The sequence below is a fragment of the Oryctolagus cuniculus genome, chromosome 7, assembly GCF_051225735.1.
Source record: "Oryctolagus cuniculus isolate XC-2025 breed Fujian yellow rabbit chromosome 7, ASM5122573v1, whole genome shotgun sequence".
NCBI classification, from domain to species: Eukaryota; Metazoa; Chordata; class Mammalia; order Lagomorpha; family Leporidae; genus Oryctolagus; species Oryctolagus cuniculus.
In genome coordinates, this window is record NC_142873.1 from 78,405,504 (window position 1) to 78,430,467 (window position 24,964).

General features: G+C 46.6%; 1 protein-coding gene and 2 long non-coding RNA genes across 6 annotated transcripts in view; 2 read left to right on the forward strand and 1 right to left on the reverse strand.

Moving 5' to 3' along the window:
- Positions 1–915: 915 nt before the first annotated feature.
- On the reverse strand, positions 916–11,322 carry LOC127493586 (uncharacterized). Its single transcript, XR_011390571.2, has 3 exons — positions 11,186–11,322; positions 1,566–1,719; positions 916–1,161 (listed from the first exon to the last, which is right to left on the reverse strand). It is a non-coding gene; the product is annotated as an uncharacterized LOC127493586 (long non-coding RNA).
- DIPK1A (divergent protein kinase domain 1A) overlaps positions 9,720–24,964 on the forward strand; it is a 112,457-nt gene continuing 97,212 nt past the window's right edge. For 3 of the 4 annotated variants that reach the window (XM_089300348.1, XM_051857501.3, XM_051857502.3), the window contains exon 1: positions 10,418–10,504. Coding sequence is in view for 2 of the 4 variants with exons in the window: in XM_051857501.3 (XP_051713461.1) it covers positions 10,451–10,504 (54 nt within the window). In the remaining 2 variants the exon portion in view is untranslated. Of the gene's footprint in view, positions 9,832–10,417; positions 10,505–24,964 lie in introns of those variants that run through there. The other variant, XM_070078033.2, reaches the window with a different exon arrangement.
- On the forward strand, positions 11,187–14,240 carry LOC127493588 (uncharacterized). The gene is made up of 2 exons (XR_007923984.3): positions 11,187–11,312; positions 14,052–14,240. It is a non-coding gene; the product is annotated as an uncharacterized LOC127493588 (long non-coding RNA).

Sequence of the window (24,964 nt, forward strand, 5' to 3'; positions counted from 1 at the left end):
AAGATGTCAGGTTAGTGGAGTGTCTGGGGAGCCCTAACTCCCTCCTTATTCCAGCTTCCTGCCGATGGACACCTTGGGCAATGGCAAGTGATGGCTCAAGTAGTTGGGGCACTGCCACCCATGTGGGAGACCCTGGTGGAGTTCCTAGCTCGCAATTTCAGTCTAGCCCAGCCTCAGCTGTTGCAGGCATTTGGAGGAGTGAATCAGCAGGAGGCACTGTGCTCTCTCTGACTATAGCTCTGTCTCTCTTCTTGCTTCTCAAATAAGTAAGTAAGTAAACAAATAAATAAATAACAATCTATAAAACACTATTCTATTCTTATACTTTGTATCATCCTGGCAGCCTCATTCATGCATTCATTCTTCCAACAAATATTTATGGATTACCTTCTGTAAGTCAAGTGCTGTGCTAGGTCTTGGGGACATACAATGAGTTAGGATCTCCCTCCAAGTTCTAATCATCTTTTTTTAAAGCATTGCATTCCAAATAAAAACCAAGTACACAAACACCTGCCCTACTTCATAAGAAGTTTCTTGTGTTCCATACTGAACAACATTTATTTTTTTGAAAGATTTTATTTATTTATTTGAGAGACAGAGTTACAGACAGTGAGAAGGACAGACAGAGGGACAGGTCTTCCATTTACTGGTTCACTGCCCAAAAAGGCCGCAACAGCCAGAGCTGTGCAGATCTGAAGCCAGGAGCCAGGAGCTTCCTCTAGTCTCTCACGCAGATGCAGGGGCCCAAGCTTCTGGGCCATCCTCCACTGCTTTCCCAGGCCACAGCAGAGAGCTGGATCGGAAGAGGAGCAACCGGGACTAGAACCAGAGCCCATATGGGATGCTGGCATCACAGGCAGAGGATTAACCTACTGAGCCACAGCTCCTTTATAACACTTTAGATACAATATGTTCTTTTTTTTAAAAGATTTATTTATTTATTTGAAGGTCAGAGTTATACAGAGAGAGAGAGAGGAGAGAGGGAGAGAGAAGTCTTCCATCTGCTGGTTCACTCTGCAATTGGCCACAGTTGGCTGCAATGGCTGGAGCTGTGCCAATCTGAAGCCAGGAGCCAGGAGCTTCTTCTGGGTCTCCCACGCAGGTGCAGGGGCCCAAGGACTTGGGCCATCTTCTACTGCTTTCCCAGGCCGTGGCAGAGAGCTAGATAGGAAGTGGAGCAGCCGGGACTTTAAACTGTGCCCATATGGGATGCCAGCACTGCAGGCAGCAGCTTTACAGGCTATGCCACAGTGTCAGCCCGTACAATATGTTCTTAATATTTGGTGGCGGTGAGTGAAAATTTGAGAATCATTTTTAATTCTAATATCCAATGTGCCTTTTTGTGGAAGATAAAAAAAAAAGAGCCCTGCCTCTCATTTCAGTCTGGATTGTCATAACATTTATTTTTCAAGGGGTACAAATTCAGTCACCATCTTACCTGTACCACCTAGAGCCCTACAAAGGTGAATGTAGGCTACATTATATGTAAGAAAACTCACTTGTCTGTTATCTGAGAAATTTCAGGTAAAGCATGGGTTGTTAGAATCACTAATTCAGAAATTAACCTCCTCCCTGTATCCTTTTCCTGGGCGCCTCTTGCTTCGCATTCCAAAGCTTCCCAGCGTCTTCTCTCCTGAGTCACTTGCTCTGACTTCACTTCAGAGTCACGAGGTCAGATGTCTCCAGGGGCCAGATGGAAAAGCTGGTAAATGCTGAGGGCTGGAGAAGGAAAACAAGAGAATGAGAGGGACTATGGCCGACTTCAGGGTACAGGCTCCACACAGAGGGGGCCACACCAGCCTAGCTGATGTGTGAATGAAAGGCGGGGTTGTCTGGTCTTCTAATTTTCAAAAGGGCCAGAAATCTGAATGTTTATATAAAAATGCCCCAATTTGTAAATGTTGGACTAGTCAAATGAAACATAGAAGGTATAGTTCCAAAGTTCATGGAAAATGGAATTAAAAGATAAGTCTGTTATGGTGCAAAAGATTTTTGGAAATCCATGCATAGTTTTTTCAAAATGTGCATTTTTTATGAATCTTTTGAAGACCTCTTGTATGCATAGATTTCAGTTTTCTTTTGCACCAAAGTAAACCTATTTTAAAATTCTATTTTCCATGATCTTTTTGAAGTACCCTTGTATCTGCCTAGGGCTGCCCATAGCAGCAACCTGTGCTTGCCTCAGTATTGAATTCAAAGCCCTTTAAGCGTCATAGATTTCTGACATGACTTTGAAGAATCTGAGTTGAGTTCTGTGATCTAACCCAACTATCAAGGCAAAAGGGAACAGAATTCTTATCGAGCCTGTGATTTGATATTGGTCTCTTAGGATTTTTTTCATTAGTCTGATAGATTTTCATTCTGCAGTTTTAAAAACATAAGTGATTTATAAAAATAATTTTCTCTTTATTTTTGTTTAAAAGGTAGGAAGACAGAGAGATCTTCTATTTGCTGGCTTACTCCTCAAATGCCTGCAATGGCAGGGGCTGGGTCAAGGGGAGCCAGGAAGTCAATCCAGGACTTCCACACTGGGTGGCAGGGACCTAAGTATTTGAGCCAACACCTGCTGTCTCCCAGGGAATATATTAGTGGGAAGCTGGAATTGGAAGCAGAGCCAGAAGTTGAACCCAGGCACTCCAATATGGGATGTGGGTGTCCCAACCAGTGTCTTAACACTGAGCCAAAAGCCCTCCCTAGTAATTCACTTTTTACTAAGAAAGAGAGAATGAAATACATATTCAACTTAATACTACATACTCAATTTTTTTTAATAGAGAGAAAGAATAGCACAGAAAGGGTACATTTAAAATTTAATGAGCATTCTTGGTGGGGAAGGGTAGAGTAAAGAGGAAAAGCACGGACTGTATGAATAGGACTTCTCAACATATACTTTCAATTTAGTTTTTTTTTTTTTTTAATTTATTTGATAGAGTTAGGCAGTGGCAGTGAGAGAGACAGAGAGAAAGGTCTTCCTTCTGTTGGTTTACCCCCAAATAGCCACTATGGCCAGAGCTACACTGATCTGAAGCCAGGAGCCAGGTGCTTCCTCCTGGTCTCTCATGTGTGTGCAGGGCCCAAGCATTTGGGCCATCCTCCACTGCCTTCCTGGGCCACAGTAGAGAGCTGGACTGGAAGAGGAGCCACCAGGACTAGAACCCAGCACCCATATGGGATGCCAACACTGCAGGTGGAGGATTAACCAAGTGAACCACGGTGCTGGCCCCTCAATTTAGTTTTAATTTTTGAAGCTGGTGAGAGTATTGTGTATTTAAAAATTAAAACAGGGCACAGGAATTTAGTCTAGCAGTCAAGAGATGTGCATCTTACATTGGAGAACCTGGGTTAGATACTTAGCTCTGGTTCCTGATTCCAGCTTCCTGCTAACACAAATCCAGGGAGGCAACCGTAATAGCTCAAGTACTTGAGTTGCTGCCACCCATGTGGGAGACCCTGATTGGTTCCTGGCTCCTGTCTTTGTCCTGGCCCAGCCCTGGACATCGTGGACATTTGGAGAGTGAACCAGTGGATGAAAGCTCACTCTGTCTCTGAGTTACTCTGTCGCTCTTCCTCTCAAATAAATAAATAAAAGTTTTAAAAATACTAAAATAAATAATGTTGGGCCTATGTTGTAGTCCAGTGGGTTAAGCCACTGTTTGTGAGACCAGCATCTCATATTGGAGTGCCAGCTGGAATCCCAGAGGCTCTGCTTTCAATCCAGCTCCCTGTTAATGAACCAGGGAAGGTAGCAGAAGATGGTCCAAGTACTTGAGTGCCTGCTACCCACATGGGAGGCCAGGTTAAAGTTCCTAGCACCTGGCTTCAGCCTAGCCCAGCCCTAGTTGATGTGGTCATTTGAAGAGTAAACCAGTGGATGGAAGATCTTGTGCTCTCTCTAACACTCTGCCTTTCAAATAAATAAATGTATCATTTAAAAAATTAAAAATTAACCAGTGCCGTGGTGCAGCGGGTTAACGCCCTGGCCTGAAGCACTGGCATCCCATATGGGCACCGGTTTGAGACCCAGCTGCTCCACTTCCAATCCAGCTCTCTGCTATGGCCTGGGAAAGCAGTAGAGGATGGCCCAAGCCCTTGGGCCCCTGTACCTGCGTGGGAGACTCAGAGGAAGCTCCTGGCTCCTGGCTTTGGATCAGCGCAGCTCCAGCCATTGCGGCCATTTAGAAAGTGAATCAACGGAAGGAAGACCTCTCTCTCTCTCTCTCTCTGCCTCTCCTCTCTCTGTAACTCTGACTTTCAAGTAAATGAATAAATCAAAAAAATTAAAAAATTAAAGAGTCGCTTATTTATTTGAAAGGCAGAATAGAGAGACAGAGAGACAGAGGGACACAGAGAGCCACTGAATGAGAGAGTGTTCCGTACACTGATTCACTCCCCAAAGGCCTGCAACAGCTAGGAGTCAAAGCCAGGAGTCAGGAATTCCATGTAGGTCTCCTACATGGGTGGCAGGAACCCCAGTATTTGGGCCATTATCTGTTGCCTCCTAGGTGCATTAACAGGAAGTTGAATCAGAAATGGAGGAGCCAGGATTTGAACCAGTCACTCTAATATGGAGCAGCAGCTTAACTGACGGCACCACAATGCCTGCCCTCACAGTTTTGTTTTTAAATGCCAATATTTACACATAAAACTGGAAATTACTTGCTTTACAACTGTTAAATTTATTATACAAATTTTGGATGTTGATATAAAACATTAGGAAAGGGATGCAAGCATTTTTCAAAGTTGTTTTGGGTATATGCAAATTAAAACGTTCAAAGACGGTGCTGGCATTGTTGTGCGCTGGGTTAAGTCACCGCACGCGTGCCTGCAATGCCAGCATCCCATATGAATGCTGGGTTGAGTCCCAGCAGCTCCACTTCTGATACAGCTCTAGCTCCCTGCTAATGCACCTAGGAAAAGCAGTAGAAGATGGTCCAATTGCTTAGGGCCCTGCCACTCACAAGGGAGACCAGGATGGAGTTCCTGGCTCCTGGCTTTGTACCTGGCCCAGTCCCAGTAGTTATGGTCATTTGGGAAGTGAACCAGTGGCTGGAAGATCTCTGTCTCTCTGTTTCTTTCTCTGTAATTCTGCCTTTCAAATAAATAATTTTTTAAGTTCAAAGGCCACTGATTTTTATTCTCCTATATATAAAACCACTGGAGTCGTTCTTTTGTCTCTGAAAAGCCAAAGTTACATTATACCTGATGACCAAGAGGACCCAAATTAGCACCTCCACATATAGATGTCTCTGAGTTAGCTGGCTGTTACTTAGAAGAACAGAAACTTTTGAGTTCTACAAGGATGAGCACTAGAACAGGTGGCTTTAGATGTCAGTAAAGTAAGTCCCTTAAATGACGTGAAGAATGGCAGGGCCTCTGTAGTCCCCAGTTTGCCACAGGCCAACCTGCTTGGACCCACCTTTGGACTACCAAGTGCATTTAAAGACAAAATGCAAGTCTAGTAGTACAAGGTTCCCAGCATAGACCCTGGGGTCTGCAGTAGCCCCAGGTGTCTCCCTCAGGGTCCTGAGGCATGTGATGATAAGGGAATAAATCGAAGTTTGAAATGGAAATTATCTAAACTACTTTTCCCCTTTCAAATAAAATATGAATGACATTCAGTCTGTGTTGACTGTAAACAGAAAGTGAATACTACTTCTTCCCACTTCCAGCAGTCTTTGTCCTTGTTATCCTTGCTTACATGAGTTACCAGAGAAACTCCAGAGTTCAGGTCACCCCTAGTCTCCTGTGTGCTAACCCACCCAAAGCTCTTCACAGCACTTATTCTGAACTCTTTTTTCCTACTCCCCAATTTCCAAGGCTTTCCCACTGTGAAGAAAAACCTCAGGCCACCACCAGCAAAAACCCTCTATGCCCTTGTTAGGTAGGAAGTCAGATATGAGCTTATGTGTGTGTGACAGGCCTAAAGACAAGACATCTATGTCCAGCATCTGCATCTGCAGCCCAGTGTCCTTCCTCTAAATTTAGGATGGCGACAGCTAGGCTTCCTCCTGTCTGATACCTTCAGGGGAAAACTCAGATAGGAGCTTCTTAATATTTACATCCATAAAATCCTTTGTTTCAGGAGGAGATGTATGAAGACAAAGACCCATCTCCTTAACCCCCCAGCCTCAACAGGACTGCACGCTCAGCCCTCCTCCTCTCTGGTGAGCCGCTCACCTGGCCTTCCCAGGTGTAATCTCTCCACTCAACCATGTAACCTCGCTCCTCCCCCAAGTCCGAGCTACTGGGCACTCTTTCTCAGGTCCTGTCTGGAGAGGTGCCCATCCGTTCTTATGGATGTCCCTTCCCTAATAAACTTTGTTACTTTACTTTCCACTACTCTGTCTCACGCCTGAATTCTTTCTTGCCCAAAGACAAGAACCCTGCCATTCTCCAGTAACACCCTCAATATCTTTTTTTTTTTTTTTTTTTTTTGACAGGCAGAGTGGACAGTGAGAGAGAGAGACAGAGAGAAAGGTCTTCCTTTGCCGTTGGTTCACCCTCCAATGGCCGCCGCGGCCGGCGCGCTGCAGCTGGCGCACCGCGCTGATCCGATGGCAGGAGCCAGGAGCCAGGTGCTTTTCCTGGTCTCCCATGGGGTGCAGGGCCCAAGCTCTTGGGCCATCCTCCACTGCACTCCCAGGCCACAGCAGATAGCTGGCCTGGAAGAGGGGCAACCGGGACAGAATCCGGCGCCCCGACCAGGACTAGAACCCGGTGTGCCGGCACCGCAAGGCGGAGGATTAGCCTAGTGAGCCGCAGCGCCAGCTCCCTTTACTCTTACAATCCCTCAACCCCACAATTCACCAACACTACCATCTTTTTGTAACCATAACAGATACCATCTTCCTTTCTTTTCACATTCAAACAAAAATTGACTACTACACTTGTAACTTACCTGTGGTCAGTCTTGGGTCTCACGCTGATTGTCTAAAAATTTAAGGGCCTACTGTCTTCCCTGAGCCTCCACAGGTACCCTTTCTCCTTGAAAAGTCACCCTACTAGTTTCAAAGTGGGGAAGAGCACATTTGGGACCCCAGAGTCTGCCTTGCTCTGGTGGCCACTCTGATAACCTTACTGGCTCCCTGCATCAATTTCTCATCTCTTGTGTAGTCACTGCCGAGCATCCAGGAGACCAGGTCTAACTCTGAAACAGTCCTGTTTTCCCTGTTTTTAATGTCTCCATATCTACTCTTCCCTTTTCACTTATTTCCAATCCATGGTGAATCCTATCACTCCCTTGCTTGTATTCTCAACTTCCTCGCTTTCCTCTCCTTGCTTATTCCCTTGGTAAAATCTGACTAAATAGAATTCTCAGCCTACTCTCTGAGGCTGCATCCCAGCAGTTGATTATCGCTGAGAAAAAAAGCACAGTCACACTGACTTGTCCCACTTGAATTCATGACCGTGAACTCAAGTGGCCTCTTAATGATAGTCGGCAGTGCACAATTTTTTTCTAGCCTACTCATCTTCCCATTCTCCAAGATGACTATTTCACACTTTCTCGTTGCTCATTAAACCTCCATTAATCTTTCCCACCTCCTCTCAGCTGGTAAGTACTTCCTACATTTCTAACAAAAGGAAAACAACCAGAAAAGAACTTCTGATCCCTGCCCACCTGCCTGCCTGTTGCATGGATGGACAGTCTGTGCTCTGGTCTACATAATGATTCTTCCTCTTCTCTGCTAGATTCCAAACATTTTCCCCTCGGAAGAACACCACTCCTGCAATTCAGCCTTCTTGCTCCTACATTAATTTCATTGATTTTTCCTTCCTTTCTGGATCATTCCCATCAGAAATGAACATTACTTCCTCATTTAAAAAAAAATTTACTTTTGACTCCACTTTCCCACCAGCTACTGTCCCATTGAGGACTGCTCACTGCAGGAGAGCATTAGCCATTTCTTAAACCCACTGCAGTTCCTCCACTGAAGTGTTAAGAATGGCCATGTCAAAAAAATGACCTAAATGAAAGATCTCTGTGAGTGAGACCCCAGCAGAAAGAACGGGCCATCAAAGAAGGAGGTCCCTTTCTCTGAAGGGAGGAGAGAACTTCCACTCTGACTATGGCCTTGTCTAAATAAGGTCAGTTTGTGAACTCAAGAGGCTTCCATAGCCTTGGCAGCTCATGACAAGAGCCTCGGGTGATTACTAACATCATAAATAAGCGTGTCAATTGTTAAATCAACAACGGGAGTCACTGTGCACCTACTCCCCCATAGGAGCTGTCCTTAATGTGTTGTACTATGCGAATTAATGGTAAAACTAGTATTCAAACAGTACGTTATACTTTGTATGTCTTTGTGGGTACAGTCTGTTGAAATCTTTACCTAGAATATGCTACATTGATCTTCTGTATATACAGATAATTGAAAATGAATCTTAATGAAGAATGGGATGGGAGAGGGAGGAGATGGGATGGTTTGCGGGTGGGAGGGTAGGTATTGGTGGGGGGGAACCGCTATAATCCAAAAGTTGTACTTTCGAAATTTATATTTATTAAATAAAAAACTGGCCACGTGTCACTAAATCCAGTGGTGAATTCTCAAGCCTCACTCACGCACAAGTACTTCACCTGCCTGTCAGGGCAGACTCACTGCTGCCGTTCAGACTCATTTGCTGACTCACTCACTTCACTCCCCTTACAGTCACATTTTAGGGCTTCATCCTAGGTTTTCTTCTACTTACATTCACTCACTTGGTGATCTTCTCCAGTCTCATGGCTTTAAATCCTATCTAAATGCTGACATCTTTCCTGTATCCCCCAACTTGGCCCACTCTGCTTAATCCCAGACTCTAGTACACAACCGCCTGCTCAAGCTCTGCACTTGGATTTTTAACGGATAATTCAAATGCAACACGTCCTGACCTTTCCCCTCAAACCTCCTCTACCTGTAGCCTTCTTGCCATTGCCATAACCCTTAGCAGCTCTCTTACTCTATTCGATTTCCTTATTGATTGCATTTATTATTTATTGCCTCCCTCTCTCCCACCCGAAAAACGTAATGTCACCAGGGCAGGGATTTTTGTTTTGTTCACAGATATAACTCAACTTGAAATGTGGGTACTCCACACATGCAAAGTCAATGACTGAATGAATGAACACAGTAGGATCCATCCTTAGCTTACCCAGAAATTACTGAAGTCTCTTAACCCAAACAAAAAATCAATGAAAACTGTTTATCTGCAAGCAATAAAACACCCTCAAAGTTAAAAACCTGTGCGTGTGCGTGGGTGGGAGGAAGGTAGCCCTTCAGAGAGGAACAGCACCAGCAGGCTTCTGTAAAACCCATGGTGTGAGTGGGTCAAGCTTTGCTTCTGGGGAACCCACCCCTCACAGCAGGCCTTCTAAACGGCCACCTCAGCTATGCAGAGGTGCCTCCGGCAGAGTGGGCACGCGGGGTGCGACGCAGCGACACCCGCACTGAAGCCGCCCGGATCAACAGCTGCTCTCCACTACGATGACTTTTTCTTTCCCTTATTTGGACCTCACAGTCAAGAGAGCCACCACACCCTGCCGCCTTCAGTGGCCCTGGTGCCACGTCCGAGGTCTCTCGCCTTCAGGACTGACTGAATTCAATCATTTTCTTCCCCTTTGAATCAAGGTTCCTGGGTGGGGCCAGGAAAACCCCGAAGCTCTCTTGAAACAACATAAACCCAAAAAAGCCGGAATTTTTTTTTTTTACGAAAGTACACACACACACACACACACACACACACACAGAAGTTAAAGGTCATTTAGAGGCGAACAGGACGGGGTGCGGGGCAAGGCGAGGTCAGCAAGAGCGGACGCCCTGGCCGCAGTGCCTGTCGCCAGCCGCTGCGCGCCGGGTAAGTCCCCGGTCTCCGGGGAAGCAGCCGGCGCTTCCCTTGAATTTCGACGCTGCCCGCCCAGACAGGTCCGGACCCAGGAGCGAGAGTCCGGCGGCGGGGCGGGGGCGGGGACGGGACGCGCGGCCGGGCGCGACGCGGGCAGCTCGAGCAGGCAGCTCGAGCAGGGGGCGAAGCCGGGACGCTCCGAGGGTGGGCGCCCCGGGCCGCCGCCGCCGCCCGCCCCTCAGCCTGCCCCTCGCGCGACACCGCTGCTTCCGCGGCGCCCCCTCCCTCCTCCGCGCTCCTCCCCTTTAAGCGCGAGGCGCCGCTGGATTTGTGTCGGCGGAAGCGAGGTGCGACTCCCCTTTATGGCGGAGTCGGCTGCGGCAGCTCTCTCAGCGGCGGCGGCCCGGCAGGCAAAGCCGGAGACCGCGCCTCGGGCCCCCAGCCGCCGCCGCCGCCGTCCCCGCAGCGAGGCCGGGCGGGAGCGCGCAGCTCGGCGCGGCGGGGGCGGGGGCGGAGGAGTGGGCGGGCCCGGCCGGGCAGGGGGCGGAGAGGCGGGAGGGGGCGGGGAGCGCGGCCGGCGGCGCTCGGGTCCGCCTCTGACTGCGGCGCGGCGGGGCGATGTGTGATTACCATGGCGAGGAGTCTCTGTCCGGGGGCCTGGCTAAGGAAACCCTATTACCTCCAGGTAGGCCGGCGGCGGCCCCGCCACCCGCCGCGCGCCCTCCCGCGCCGCGCCGGACTCTCCGCCCTGTCCTCTCCGCGGGCCGGCGCCCGCCCCGAAGCCCGCTGCCCCCTGCCGTCCGGCACCTGGCGGCGCCCTCTCCGCGCCCGCCCCGGCGCCGCAGCCCCCGGGCGGAGCTGCCCGCGCTCCCACCGCGGCCCCGGCCTCCCGCGCCTCGGCCGGCGGGGCCGGGCGCCCAGGTGGTTCCGCCCGGGCTCGCCCTCGCAGCCCGGGAGCCCGAGACGTGACCCGGGTGCGATCCCGCGCCCCGGCGCTGCCCCCGCCCGTGCCCCTGTCCGGTCGCAGCCTGGGACGTGCGGCCGTCGTCCTCGCCCGGCTCCCGCGGTGCTCCCCTCCCCCGAGGGCCCCGCAGCGCGGCTGTTCCGGACTCAGCGTCTCGGGTCTCCGGTCCCGGGGTGGGGAGGGTGGTGGGTCATCCATCCATGTTTTAGGAAACGTGACAGTTTGTCACATCGGCCGCCGCACGCCCCCGGGAAGCGGAGTGAGCGGAGCCCCTCGGTTTGGTCTTCCCATCGCATCGGTGATTTAAATGGGAGGTGGGGATGGGAAACCCGAGCCCGGAGGATGGGTGTTTGCTTTTGAGGAGGAGAGGGGGCAGTGGCTGGTGTTGAGGGTTGCACGTACCCCAGCCACACGAATGCAGGTCTCGGTCGTGTCGTGTGAACCGATCGCGTGTTGATGTTTCCCGAATCCCGTTCCATCTTCTGTTCCGCCGCCAGCCTGCGCCCTCGAACCCTGCTGCTGGCTTCAGGTACTGTTTGGTCACCAGGGGGACCTCGCAGACGGCGTGAGCAGCCGAGCGCCGCTCCCTCGCCGCGCTGCGAAAACAACTACAAATCCATGCGGGGTGTCTGCCTTGAGGGGCCCGGGGATCCTGCACCGCCTACACGGAGAGACTGCGTTAGTTTATTTGTGGGTCGCCTGGTGCTCTTATAAATGCTGAAAAAAGTGGTGAGGGGGCCTCCTGGGGCAGTGAATCTTGATGTCCTTTTGAAAAGCGCGTGTGTGATTCATTACCCTGCGGTGAGTGATGTGCTGCGAATTGGAAACACGGTTTGACAGCCCGTGGTCATCAGGGTGCGGAAAGGAAACTTCCCATCCACAGTCTTTGCAAGCAGCGCCACCACTAGTAATTGAGCCTGGAGTAACAGTATCATCGAGCTAGAATTCCTCTCAGGCCAGGGACCTCTTTCCTGACCCCCCCCCCCCAAATTAATTTCGTGGAATATATAATTTTTCCTAAAATTACCTGACTATGCTTGGTTTTGGAAAATTTGGTCATAGACCTTATTTTAGACTTTGATTTTTTGGGGGGCTATAAATAGTCTCCAGAAATGAGGCTGGAACTTTTTTTTTTTTTTTTTTTTGGATACTGTAGCACCAGAGCTTTCAGGTCGGATGAGTTAAGATTAATTTTACAAATAGTTGTACTTCCACCAACGGCAAACATTCGGCAGTTCTTTGTGATTTTGCACATTACTATTACCCAGTGAAGGTAAACTCGGATTTTTCAGCATTTCAAAAGCATTTGGGGCATAGTGATATTTTACTGGGTCATTTCTGTATAAAATAATTATCAAATAGAAACGCCATAGGTTATAGTGTATTTGAGAGGAAAAAAAAAAAGATCCCAAACCTGGGAACTAGAATCCTAGGGGACTGGTATTTTAAACATCATCTTGATATCAAGGTGAATTCTCTTTGTGAATTTTCTTTCTAGCTGTCCCTCACCATGCTGTTTCAAGTTAACCAATTTTTTTTTAAAGTGGCTTCAAGTTACTGTTGTCACACCTTCCATTCCCTATTGCCTAAATATCTCACCTGCTTTTTACATTTCCTCTACCACTAGAGGAACTTCAGACTTCAACTTCAAAAACAAAAATATTTCAACTGAGACTACTATTCAGCTAGTTTCTCAGCCACAGAGGTTTGAATTAATAAAGCACTCCTTTTCTTTTCTGATTTTTCTTGAGATAAAATCATGTTTCTTTGGAAATAGCATGAGGAGTGAGAGTAGTTCTGAATTCTGCTCACATTTGGGCATCTGATTCATTATGACCTTAAACAATTAATTACTTTTTGGTTTTAGATTTTCCATATCATTAAATGGTGATTTTAATTCTTAGCTAAGTGCACAGCATGAATGTACTCCTGGATAAGCTAGATGGAGTTAAATAAATCTATTTTGTGACAATTTTGGTACCTTTTATTTTTATTTTTTGCTATTTTATTCATTAATGTATTTTCATTTTACTTGAGAGAGAGAAAATCTTCTATCTGGTGTTTATTCCCCAAATGCCTGCAACAGCCAGGGCAGGACCAAGCTGAAGCCAGGTGCTTAGAACTCCTTTGAGTCTCCCATATGAGCTGCAGGGACCCAGATACTTGAGCCATCGTCTGCTGCCTCCCAGGATGTGTGTTAGCTGGAAGCTGGATCAGAAGGGGTGGAGTGGGACCTGGAACCAGGCACTCTGATATGGGATGTAGGTCTCTGACACAGAGATGGAAGCGTAGCACCAAGTAGCTGCCCCTTTCAGTGCATTTTTTTTTAATTTTTAAAATTTTTTTATTTTTTTGACAGGCAGAGTGGACAGTGAGAGAGAGAGAGAGAGAGAGAAAGGTCTTCCTTTGCCGTTGGTTCACCCTCCAATGGCCGCCACAGCCGGCGCGCTGCGGCCGGTGCACCGCGCTGATCCGATGGCAGGAGCCAGGAGCCAGGTGCTTTTCCTGGTCTCCCATGGGGTGCAGGGCCCAAGCACCTGGGCCATCCTCCACTGCACTCCCTGGCCACAGCAGAGAGCTGGCCTGGAAGAGGGGCAACCGGGACAGAATCCGGCGCCCCAACCGGGACTAGAACCCGGTGTGCCGGCGCCGCTAGGCAGAGGATTAGCCTAGTGAGCCGTGGCGCCGGCCTTTCAGTGCATTTTTAATAGAAAAGCATGTGATGTCAATGGTAAGTCAATGCAGGCAAATACATTGAATCCTTTCCATCCCACCTCTATTATTTCTTGAGCATTTATTGATTAGGTGCTTGTGATTACTTATTTTGTTGACTCATCCATTTACTTAGTATATATTTGTCAGATGGCTGTCACATGCTCTAGACTGTGTGAGGTGGGGATGGGGATTCTCTTCAAGTTAAGCAGACACCTTAGTGATCCTTAAGGAACTTAAGGGTCTAGTTGGAGAAAGAGACAGTAATCGGATAATCTCAGGAATGTGTAGTAACAACAGTAAGTGCTGTGAAGTAAAGAGAATGAGCAAAAGACTGCCTGAGAAGAGAGAAGAGTTGCTCTCTTTTAAAAATATTTTACTATGGAAATGTTTACACATGCATAAAATGAAGGAATAAAGAGCTCTCATGTACCCATCACATGTCCTTGGTAATTATCAGGGGTGGGTGTTTGGTATAGTGGCTAAGTTGCTACTCTGGATGCCTGTCTCATATGGAATGCCTGGGTTTGAGTCCCAGCTCTGCTGTCTGTTCCAGCTTCCTGCTAATGTGCACCCTGGGGGCAGCAGGTGATGACTCAGGCACTTGGATCCTTGCCACCCACATGGAGATCTGGATTGAGTTCCTGGCTCCTGGCTTCAGCCTGGCAGTCCTGGCTATTGTAGGCATTTGAAGAGGTCTCTGTCTTTCTTTCAAATAAAATAAATATTTTAAAACCTGTTAAAAGTATTTTGTTTGATTTCCCTTCTCTAACACCCACTTCCAACCAGAGTATTTTAAAGCAAACCTCAGACATTGTTTCATCCAAGGACCTCAGTGTGTGTTTCTAAAAGATGAGTACATTTTTAGATATGATCACAAGACCATATCACACCTAGCAAAATCAATAACAATTTCTTATGTTGTCCCCACTCTCCTGGACATGCATCACCCTGAAAGTGGTGGCTAAATCAGTTCGCCATGGAAAGGTTTTACTGTGATACAAAAAGTTCTCCTGGCAAAACAAAAAAACCTCCCCCTTCCCAGCTTGCTCAGTGCCCAGAAATTCTTCACAGGAGGTACACTTATTTTCTGTTTCAGGTTCATATCTTAGAACACACATGGCTGATTTAAGTAACATTTTCAAACAAGTGTGTTCTTTTAATTTAGGGGGAGGCTGTAATGATTCAACAGGTGTGAGAGAGATTGTTTTAGCGTAGATGAAGGAAGAGTTCAGGAAGCATTTGGCTTTGTTTCAAAGATCAGGGAAGAGATGAAGGGCCTTGCAGGAGGGGAGGGGGTTGCAGAGGCAGGTTTGTTGCTTGCAGTTTTTCTGTTTGTCCCCAGAGCGCAGTGAGTTTGTCCGCAGTCCTGAGGTGATCAGTCCCGAGGGTTTGCAAGTTCCTTTTTTCTTGCAACTTACAGGAAAAATTTTAAGCAGTTGACTTAACTATAAAAGAGGCATCTATCAGTAGCCATCCCTGTAATAGTTGATGATCCTTCTGCAACACTGTAGCATTGTGCAATTAATGATCTATTTTCAGCTGTAATAGGCATGTATGAGCACCTAATCACTGTGTTCAGCTTTGTTCATGTAGCAACTGAGATTCTCTTGCTTGTAAAGAAAAGAACTCATAAGATTTGCCAGTACAGTAGGATGTTATTCAGCAATAAAGCAAAATGGAGAACTGATCCATACCACTGTGTGGATGAACCGTGAAGGCATGAAACAAATGAAAGAAGCCGATCACAGAACATTACACACCATATGATTCCATTTACATGAAGGGTCCAGCATGGGCAAATCTGTAAATATAGAAAATAGACTGGTGCTTGCCATGGGCTGGGGAGATGGGGAGTGATGTTCACCAGTAGGAGGTTTTTGGGGGAGGAAGGGGATGGAGATGTTCTAAAATGGATAGTGGTTATGGTCGCACAGCTCAGAGGATTCTGAAAGCCACTGGATGGGCCACTTTGAGTGAGCAGATTGCATGGTAGGTGAATTTCATTCTAGCTGTGGAAGAGTTCTTTCCATGGCCGTGTCATCCTCCTGTCTGCCCTTTGCAGCAGTCCGCCCCGATGCCAGCTTTTTGGTACAGGGGAGTGGTGCATGGGCCTTGTCTGTGCAGCCTCTGTGTGGGCCAGGAGGGCTCAGGGCCTGTCTGAAACACAGAGCCAGCGTTTACCTGGCCAGCCAGCTTTTCAGAACAGGCCAATTTCCAATTGTTGTTTTGTTTTTTGAAAACTTAGCTGGCAAATAGCACTTCTGAGATGAGCCAACTATTGCAGTGCGTTGAACACAGTAGAATCCTGCCTCTGATCTCATTGGATATATATATATCCTGTGGATATATTAGCCTGATTCAATCATAATTAGTTATGATTTATTTATTTATTTGAAATGTGGAGTTACAGAGATGGAGAGGCAGAGGAAGACAGATGGAAGACTTCCATCTCTGGGTTCACTTCCCAAATGGCCGCATGGCCAGGGCTGGGCCAGACCAAAGCAAGGAGTGAGGAGCTTCTTCTAGGTCTCCCTCCGCTGCTTTCCTAGGCACATTAGCAGGGAACTGGATGGGAGGTGAAGCCCATGTGGGATGAGAGCGTCGCAGGCAGTGGCTTTCCCCAGTGTACCACTGTGCTGGCCCCTGAGGTGGTATTTTTATTCCATGCCCCTTATGATGTGTACTACTTATGACCTGGATATGGTCAAAATAACACCTGCATTTGTCTGTTTTTAGCAGTTTGTTTTCTACAAATTAAGATCTACTTTGTTTAGGATTTACTCGCGGTTTTGAATGAGGCTGATAACACAGCAGCCCTGTAATTTGTTGGTTTTAGTTTTGAATACCTTATTCTGTCTCACTATCATTAAGTCCTGGAAGAATGAAAGTTTAAGACAATTTAGGGTAATTCTCTAAACTTGGATTATACACATTTTCCATTCTAGTCATCCCGCCTACGTGCCCTGTTGCCTACGAGAAGTTGGTGCAGTTCTTACGGGTTTTGAAGTCTGAGATACTTAGAGCTTTTGAAGATTTTCAGGCCCTTTAGACTGCAAAAGTTTTAAATTTCTTGAGGTGTTCTCTAAAAAAATATTCAGTTATCTTTAATGAGTGATAGATGGTGTGTTCTAATTGGGGTGTTGGTGTTTGTTCAACTTTTTTTTAAGATTTAATTTTATTTATTGAAAGGCAAAGTGACAAAATCTCCCATCTACTGGTTTACTCCGTAAATGCTCCCAACAGCCAGGGCTGGGCAAGACTGCAATGTACAGCTAGGAACTCCATTTGGGTCTCCCATGTGAGTGACAAGAACCCAAGTACTTGGACCATCATCTGTTGCCTCCTGGATGTGTTAACAGTTAACTGGATCAGAAGTGTGGAGCAGCAGGGACTTGAACCAGGAACTTCAGTAGGGGATGCAGGCATCTCTAGCAAGAGTTTAACCTACTGTACCACAGTGCCTGCCTCTTGTTTAACATTTCTGATACCTTATTCTTTACATTCATGGGTTTCAAAATTTTTCTTACACCACAGTGCCCTTACTGGGGTGGATAATTTGGCCATGCAGTTAAGACACCAGTTAAGATGCCTGTGTTCCATATCATAGTACTCGGGGTCAACACTTAGCTCTGGCTGCTAACTCCAGTTTCCTGCTAATGCAGACCCCGGGAGGCAGTGGCGATGGCTCAAGAGTCTGAGTCCCTGCTACCCAAGTGGGAGACTTGGATTGTGTTCCCAGCTTCCAACTGCAGCCCAGTCCTGGCCGTTTCAAGTATTTGGGGAGTGAACCAGCCAATAGGAGCTGTCTGTCTCTCTAGAAAACAATGAAGCAAAAAAAACCCCACAAAGTTATGGGTTTAGAAAATCAGGATATTCTAACATGAATATATTTAAATAACTTAAAGTATTAGTAGATGAATTTTCTTTTGAAATAAATAGTTCCTTTTTTTTTTTTTTTGTCAACTGGGTATTTATTTAGATGTGATCATGGTATTATGTCTTTTTTTTCTGTGTATGTGTGGCCTAAAACACATAAAATCACCATCTTAACCATTTTTAAGTGTGCTGTACAGGAGCTTTTGCTATGAGCACCTTGTTGTGCAGCCAATCTCTGGAACTCTTTCCTATTGCAAAGTTGAAACCCTACCCATTGAATAACGGCTCCCCATTTCCTCTTCCGCCAGCCCTTGAGAACCACATTCTGCTTTCTGTTAGTTTTAGATCCGTCATAAAAGTGAAGTCATGCTGTGTTTGTCTTTTTTGTGACTGCCTTATTTCACTTAGCATGGTGTCTCAGTGTTCATTCATGATGTAGAGTATGACAGGATTGCCTTCTTTTTTTAAGGTTGAATAATATCCCATCGTATGCATATAGCACATTTTCTGAATCTGTTCATCAGTCAGTGGACTGATCCCATCTTTTGGCTATTGGGAATAATGCTGTAATGAACATGGGAGTGCAAATATTTCTTTGTAATCTTGCTTCGAATTCTTTTGTATACCCAGAATGGGATTCCTGGATCAACTGGTAATTCTATTTTTAAGTTTTTGATGAACCTTCATTCTATTTTCCATAGTGGTTGTATTTTTTTATTTTTATTTTTTATTTTTTTTACATTCCCAACAATGTTACAGGAGTTCCAGCGTTCCAGTTTTTTCACATCCTTGCCAGCGCGTGTTATCTTTCTGATTTGTTGAGAGTGGCCATTTTAACAGATGTGAGGTGATATTGTAGTTTTGATTTCATTTCCCTGATGATTAGTGATGTTGTACATATTTTCATGTACTCTTGGCTATTTGTATATCTTCTTTGGAGAAAGCTCCTTCTTATTGTTTCAGATTGTTATTTATTGAATAGGATTATGGGCTGTTGTAAGTGGAGTTCCCCTTTCTTTCCCAAGAACAGAGTAATCATATTTTAGGACTTTTTTTTAAAGATTTTAATTTTTTAAAAAATTTATTTGAGAGGTAGAGTTACAGACAATGAGAGGGAGAGACAGAAAGGTCTTCCTTCTGTTGGTTCACTTCCAAAATGGCTGCCATGGCCAGAGCTGCACTGATCCAAAGCCAGGAACCAGGTGCTTCTTCCTGGTCTCCCATATGGGTTCAGGGGCCCAAGCACCTGGGCCATTTTCCACTGCTTTCCCAGGCCATAGTAGAGAGCCAGATTGGAAGAGGAGCAGCTGGGACTAGAACCAGAGCCCATATGGGATGCCAGCGCTGCAGGCGGAGGATTAACCTACTGCGCCACAGCGCTGGCCCCTAGGATTTTTTTTTTTTTTTTTTTTTTTTTTTTTTGACAGGCAGAGTAGACAGTGAGAGAGACAGAGAGAAAGGTCTTCCTTTGCCGTTGGTTCACCCTCCAATGGCCGCCGCAGCCAGCGCGCTGCGGCCGGCGCACCGCGCTGATCCGATGGCAGGAGCCAGGTGCTTCTCCTGGTCTCCCATGGGGTGCAGGGCCCAAGCACTTGGACCATCCTCCACTGCACTCCCTGGCCACAGCAGAGAGCTGGCCTGGAAGAGGGGCAACCGGGACAGAATCCGGCACCCAGACCAGCACTAGAACCTGGTGTGCCGGCGCTGCAAGGCAGAGGATTAGCCTAGTGAGCCACGGCGCCGGCCAGGACTTTTTTTAAAACAAGATTTATTTACTTATTTGAAAGGCAGAGCAACAGAGAGAATGGGAGAGACAGAGAAAGAGAGACTTTCCAAATGGCTGCAACAGTCAGGTCAGGGTTGGGCTGAAGCCAGGAGCCAGAACTCCATTGTCGTCTCCCACATGGGTGGCTGAACCTGAACTTCCAGTATGGGATGCCCATGTCACAAGTGGTGGCCTAACCTGCTGTGCCCACAACACTGGCCTCCAGACTTCTTGCAAGAGATTTTTTAGTGTACTAATAACCTTCTGAACTAATAATTAGTACATCTATTTTAGATATAAGTAGTATCAGAATCTTGGACTGTTAGATTTTTAGAGCTGGCACCACAAGCTTTACTCCCTGTCCTCCATTGCTTGAATATTAGTACTTCATATCTACTTTAAATTTTTTAAAGATTTATTTATTTATTTGAGAGTCAGAGTTGCACAGAGAGAGGAGAGGCGGAGAAAGAGAGAGAGAGAGGTCTTCCACCCGCTGGTTCACTCCCCAATCGGCTGGAGCTGAGCTGATCCGAAGCCAGGAGCCAGGAGCTTCTTCTGGGTCTCCCACGTGGGTGCAGGGGCCCAAGGACTTGGGCTTTCTTCTACTGCTTTCCCAGGCCATAGCAGAGAGCTGGATTGGAAGTGGAGCAGCTAGGTCTCGAACCGGCGCCCATATGGGATACCGGCGCTTCAGGCCAGGGTGTTAACCCACTGCGCCACAGCGCTGGTCCCTATTTACTTTAATTTTAAAAGATTGATCAATATGCCAAGTTACATATCCTATATATGTATGTGTATATATTATTGGATCCTATATATTTGTATATATATATATTTATAATTTACTTGAGAGGTAGAGTTACAGAGAGAGGGAAAAACAGAAAGAAAGGTCTTCCATCTGCTGATTCACTTCCCAATTGGCCGCAATGGCTGGAGCTGAGCCCATCCGAAGCCAGGAGCCAGGAGCTTCTTCCGGGTCTCCCACATGGGTGCAGGGGCCCGAGCACTTGGACCATCTTTTACTGCTTTTCCAGACCATTAACGGAGAGCTGGATTGGAAGAGGAGCAGATGGGACAAGAGCCAGTGCTCAAATTGGGTACTGGCACCACAGGTGGAGACTCAGTGTACTTCACCACAGCGCCAGCCCTGGATCCTTTGTATTTTTAAACAGGCATAAATGATTTTTTTAAGATAATGGGGAAATTTGAAAATGAACTGTGTGTCATATAGTACTATTATATCATTGTAAAATTGTGCTATTTGATATAAAGTGCTTGTTTTTAGGAGATATAAACTGAACTTGAACTCTGTAGGAAGAGGCTTAGTCTACTATGCCACAGCACCAACCTCGCATTCTCCCTCTACTGCTACCTGCACCACCATCGTATTGTCTTAGTCACCATCACCTTGATTGAGGCCCTTGCCACCCTTATTTTTTCCTCTGTCAGCCCCTCCTGGCTTCCTTGCTTTCCCCATTCACATGGCTCCCAGGATACCTCATTTCAGCTCCTCCCTGTTGCTCACCTGCCACCTCCTTGCATTTCTCTCCTTCCTTCGTTGCTACTCAGATACCCCCCCCCCCACACACACACTTTCTTCCACCTGTCCCTCCTCCTCTATTCCTGCTTTTCCCAGGGCTCCAACCTTCTCCTACTTCTCGTCTTGTATAGTCTCGGGGTCGTTCTATCTCTTCGCTTGTCTTCTATTCCAATCCAAATAGAAGTGAGCTTCAACCCTGTGTTACCAGCCCGTGCCTCTCCATCTGCTCATTCACTCCCCAAATGGCTGCAGCAGTCAGGGCTGGGCCAGGCTAAAGCCAAGAGCCAGGAGATTCATCCTGGTCTCCAGGATGAACTTGGGCCATCTTCTGCTGCGTTCACAGGCGCATTAGCAGGGTGCTGGATTGGAAGTGGAGCAGCTAGGACTTGAACCAGCATCCATATTGAATGCTCGTGTCACTACCGCCAATGCTGGCCCCTCAAAATTATCAACATATTTTCATTTAGGTTCAAGTTTTGTGTAAATTACCTTGTATATACAACAGATTAGTATAGTCATACATTTTTTTTAAATTATTTTTTATTTTTTGACAGGCAGAGTGGACAGTGAGAGAGAGAGACAGAGAGAAAGGTCTTCCTTTGCCATTGGTTCACCCTCCAATGGCCGCCACGGCTGGCGCGCTGCGGCCGGCACACCGCGCTGATCCGATGGCAGGAGCCAGGAGCCAGGTGCTTTTCCTGGTCTCCCATGGGGTGCAGGGCCCAAGCACCTGGGCCATCCTCCACTGCACTCCCTGGCCACAGCAGAGAGCTGGCCTGGAAGAGGGGCAACCGGGACAGAATCCGGCGCCCCGACCGGGACTAGAACCCGGTGTGCCGGCACCGCAAGGCGGAGGATTAGCCTAGTGAGCCGCGGCGCCGGCCTTATAGTCATACATTTTTTAAAAATTTCATAGTGTATTTCTTTTTTTTTTTTTTTTTAAGATTTATTTATTTATTTGAAAGGCAGAGTTACACAGAGTGAGAAGGAGAGAGAGAGAGAGAGAGAGGTCTTCCATCTGCTGGTTCACTCCCCAATTGGCCGCAACAGCCAGAGCTGCGCCGATCTGAAGCCAGGAGCCAGGAGCTTCTTCTAGGTCTGCCATGTGGGTGCAGGGCCCCAAGGACTTGGGCCATCTTCTACTGCTTTCCCAGGCCATAGTAGAGAGCTGGATTGGAAGTGGAGCAGCTGGGTCTCGAACTGGCGCCCATATGGGATGCCGGTGCTTTAGGCCAGGGTGTTAACCCACTGCACCACAGCGCCAGCCCCTAGTCATACATTTATTTAGGATATAAATAAGCAAAATGCTTAAGTTAGGAATTTATGCTTGGAAATATTTTCCTGATAGAGTTGTGCCATCAAAACATTTGGGGAGTGAGCCTGTGGTACAGATGGTTGAGCTGCCTTTTGGGATGCCCACATCCCATATCAGAGTTGGCTGCTTCAGTCGCAATCCAGCTCCCTGCAAAGACACCTTTAAGGCAGCAATTGATGGTCCAGGTACTTGGACCCCTGCCCCTCCCCTCAGAGACCCAGCTGCAGTTCCTGGTTCCTGGCTTTGTCCTGGCGCAGCCCTGGCTATTGGGGTCATCTGGGGAATGAACCAATGGATGTTCTTGTCTCTCCCCCTCTCTCTGTTATTCTGCCTTTCAAATAAATATTTTTAAATGTTTAGAGACCATGCTCTAATGCTTTCCCAGTATTTCTCATTAAAAATGAGTATTTTCTCTCACTACAGTCATCTCATCTCTCTTCCAGAGTTTGATAGCTGTATTTTTGATTTTGCTTCCTCTGTTGCTGACCTTGGTAGCTTCAGAAAATAATGATTCTCTGTTACTTCACCAGCTTTGGTGGGTCTGTCTTGGCTCCCCCTGTGTAAGGAGGCACGTTGGAACACGTGCTCCTTTTCCACCTGCTTGTCGGGCTCTCTTACTTCCCACTTCCGTCAGCTATGCTTTTACATTGTCAAAGTTGATAACATCCACACTTTGTCCTGTTACCACATCCAAGTCTCCAAATAAGTTGAATCTAAAGGATGAAAACTATAAATAGGATCCTGTCATTACTGCTTGTTAGCTCTGCCGTAAAGAAAAATCTCCCTTATGAACCTGAGACCCCTGATGGCAGCTTGTAGCTTTTCCCCTCTGTCATAGGAAGCAAGTAGAATTAAGAGAGCTCAACAATTGCCTCTTGTTATTAAGCACATTACTGCAAGGATTTGTCCTTCCCAGAAGCTAAACTGTGTTTCTGCCAGTAGGGAAAAAAACACGTGATGTTTGCAAATTCCCTATAAAAAGTCCCTTTCTATTAAGAAATCATGCTGCTTTGCTTTCTGGTACTTCTGATAAAGTATAGTAATATCAAACCTAGCATTTGGGATCCTCATTGAAATATCTAACTTATGTTTTAAGGTCATGCTGGGCCACAACTTCTCCCTTGAGCTGTCATTACAGTTGGCCCTCCTTCCTATGGGTTCCACATTCACACATTCAACCAACCACAGACTGAAAATACTCAGAAAAAATATTTCACGTGTGCTGAACATGTACAGACTTTTTTCTTGTCATTATTTCCTAAACAAATAGTATAACAACCATTTACATAGCTTTTGCATTGTGTTGTGTATTTATTTATTTATTTATTTATTTGACAGGCAGAGTAGACAGTGAGAGAGAGACAGAGAGAAAAGTCTTCCTTTTCCATTGGTTCACCCCACAATGGCTGCTGCGACTGGCTCACGGCGCTGATCCGAAGCCAGGAGCCAGGTGCTTCTCCTGGTCTCCCATGCGGGTGCAGGGCTCAAAGACTTGGGCCATCCTCCACTGCACTCCCGGGCCACAGCAGAGAGCTGGCCTGGAAGAGGGGCAACTGGGACAGAATCCGTTGCCCCGACCGGGACTAGAACCCGGTGTGCCAGTGCCGCAGGCAGAGGATTAGCCTATTGAGCCACAGCGCCAGCTGTGTTGGGTATTATAAGTAATCTAGAGATGATTTGAAGTATATGGAAGGATGTGTGTAGCTTATGTGCAAATACTATGTTACTGTATGCTTGAATAAGGGACTTGAGTATTTGCAGATTACAGTGTCATTGGATCTGGAAACAAATCCCCTGTGTGTGCCAAGGGATGGCATACTTGGTATGGTTAAGCAGTTATACTCAACTGCAGGAAGCATCCATTCCTCTGTTATCCACCCCTAAATGCGAGTGAGCCTAGCTAGTTCTTGTGCCTGGGTCCGTTTGAATAATGAAAGGGACTCAAACGTTCAGAGAGAGCATTGCAGATAGGAACTAGGACTCATTGGTGCCATGTGTACAGAAAATGAAGAAAAAACACTTTGAGCCAATCTTTCTCTTAAGACTCTGAAATTTATGTCTTGAGACCAAACATATCAAAGTTGACTCTGGCCTAAGATGAAGGACATCTCTAATTTTAGTACCCTGTAAAATCTGATTCTATAAATATTATTTAGTTCAGAGCCAGTTTGTATGCTAGGATTACATTTTCTTCTCTCTAGGGCCAGGGTAATAACCCCTGGGCTCTCAGGATTCCGGCATTAATAGCAACTGGATCCTCTTTTCTCACACTCCATCAGTTCCTTATAATCGGGTACTTACAAGCTTGCTTCGTGTTTGGGATGTAGCTTTTTTGCTGCCTTCCTTCCTTCACTCCTTCTTTCCCTCTGTCTCTTTCCCTCTGTCTCTCTCTCTCATTTTCTCTTGAAAATATTTTCAGGGTTTCTAATTGCTTTTCATCTTTGTCTTGCATAATACGCCTTTATATAGTCTCATTTTTCTGTACTCTCAGTTATATTTTATATTCTTTGGAAACCCCCTCTGTCCTTTTTTTTCCCCCTTCCCTTTTTTTTTTTCCCCTAAACCTTGCTTTTCCATTCTGTAGTTTTCATATGACCAGATGCTTTTTCTAGGCCTACTACACATCTGCCTTCCTAAGCTTTCCCCCTTCTCTTCTCTCGGACTGGAGTCACTGTTCTTAGAATACTGTCTTTATCCTGCTGTATTTTCTCATTTTACTAGAGTATACCCTGAAATAGTTTCATTAGAAAGGATGCGTGGGTAGTAGATCTTGGGATTTCTTTGGTGTCTAAAAACATCTTAATTATACTCTAGTACTTATTTTTTTTTTTCTTTAAAGATTATTTATTTTAGATGCAGAGTGATGAAGAGGGGGAGATAGAAAAAAATCTTCCATCTGTTGGTTCACTCTACAGATGGCTACAACAGCCAGGTCTGGGCCAGGCTGAATCTAGGAGCCAGGAATTCTGT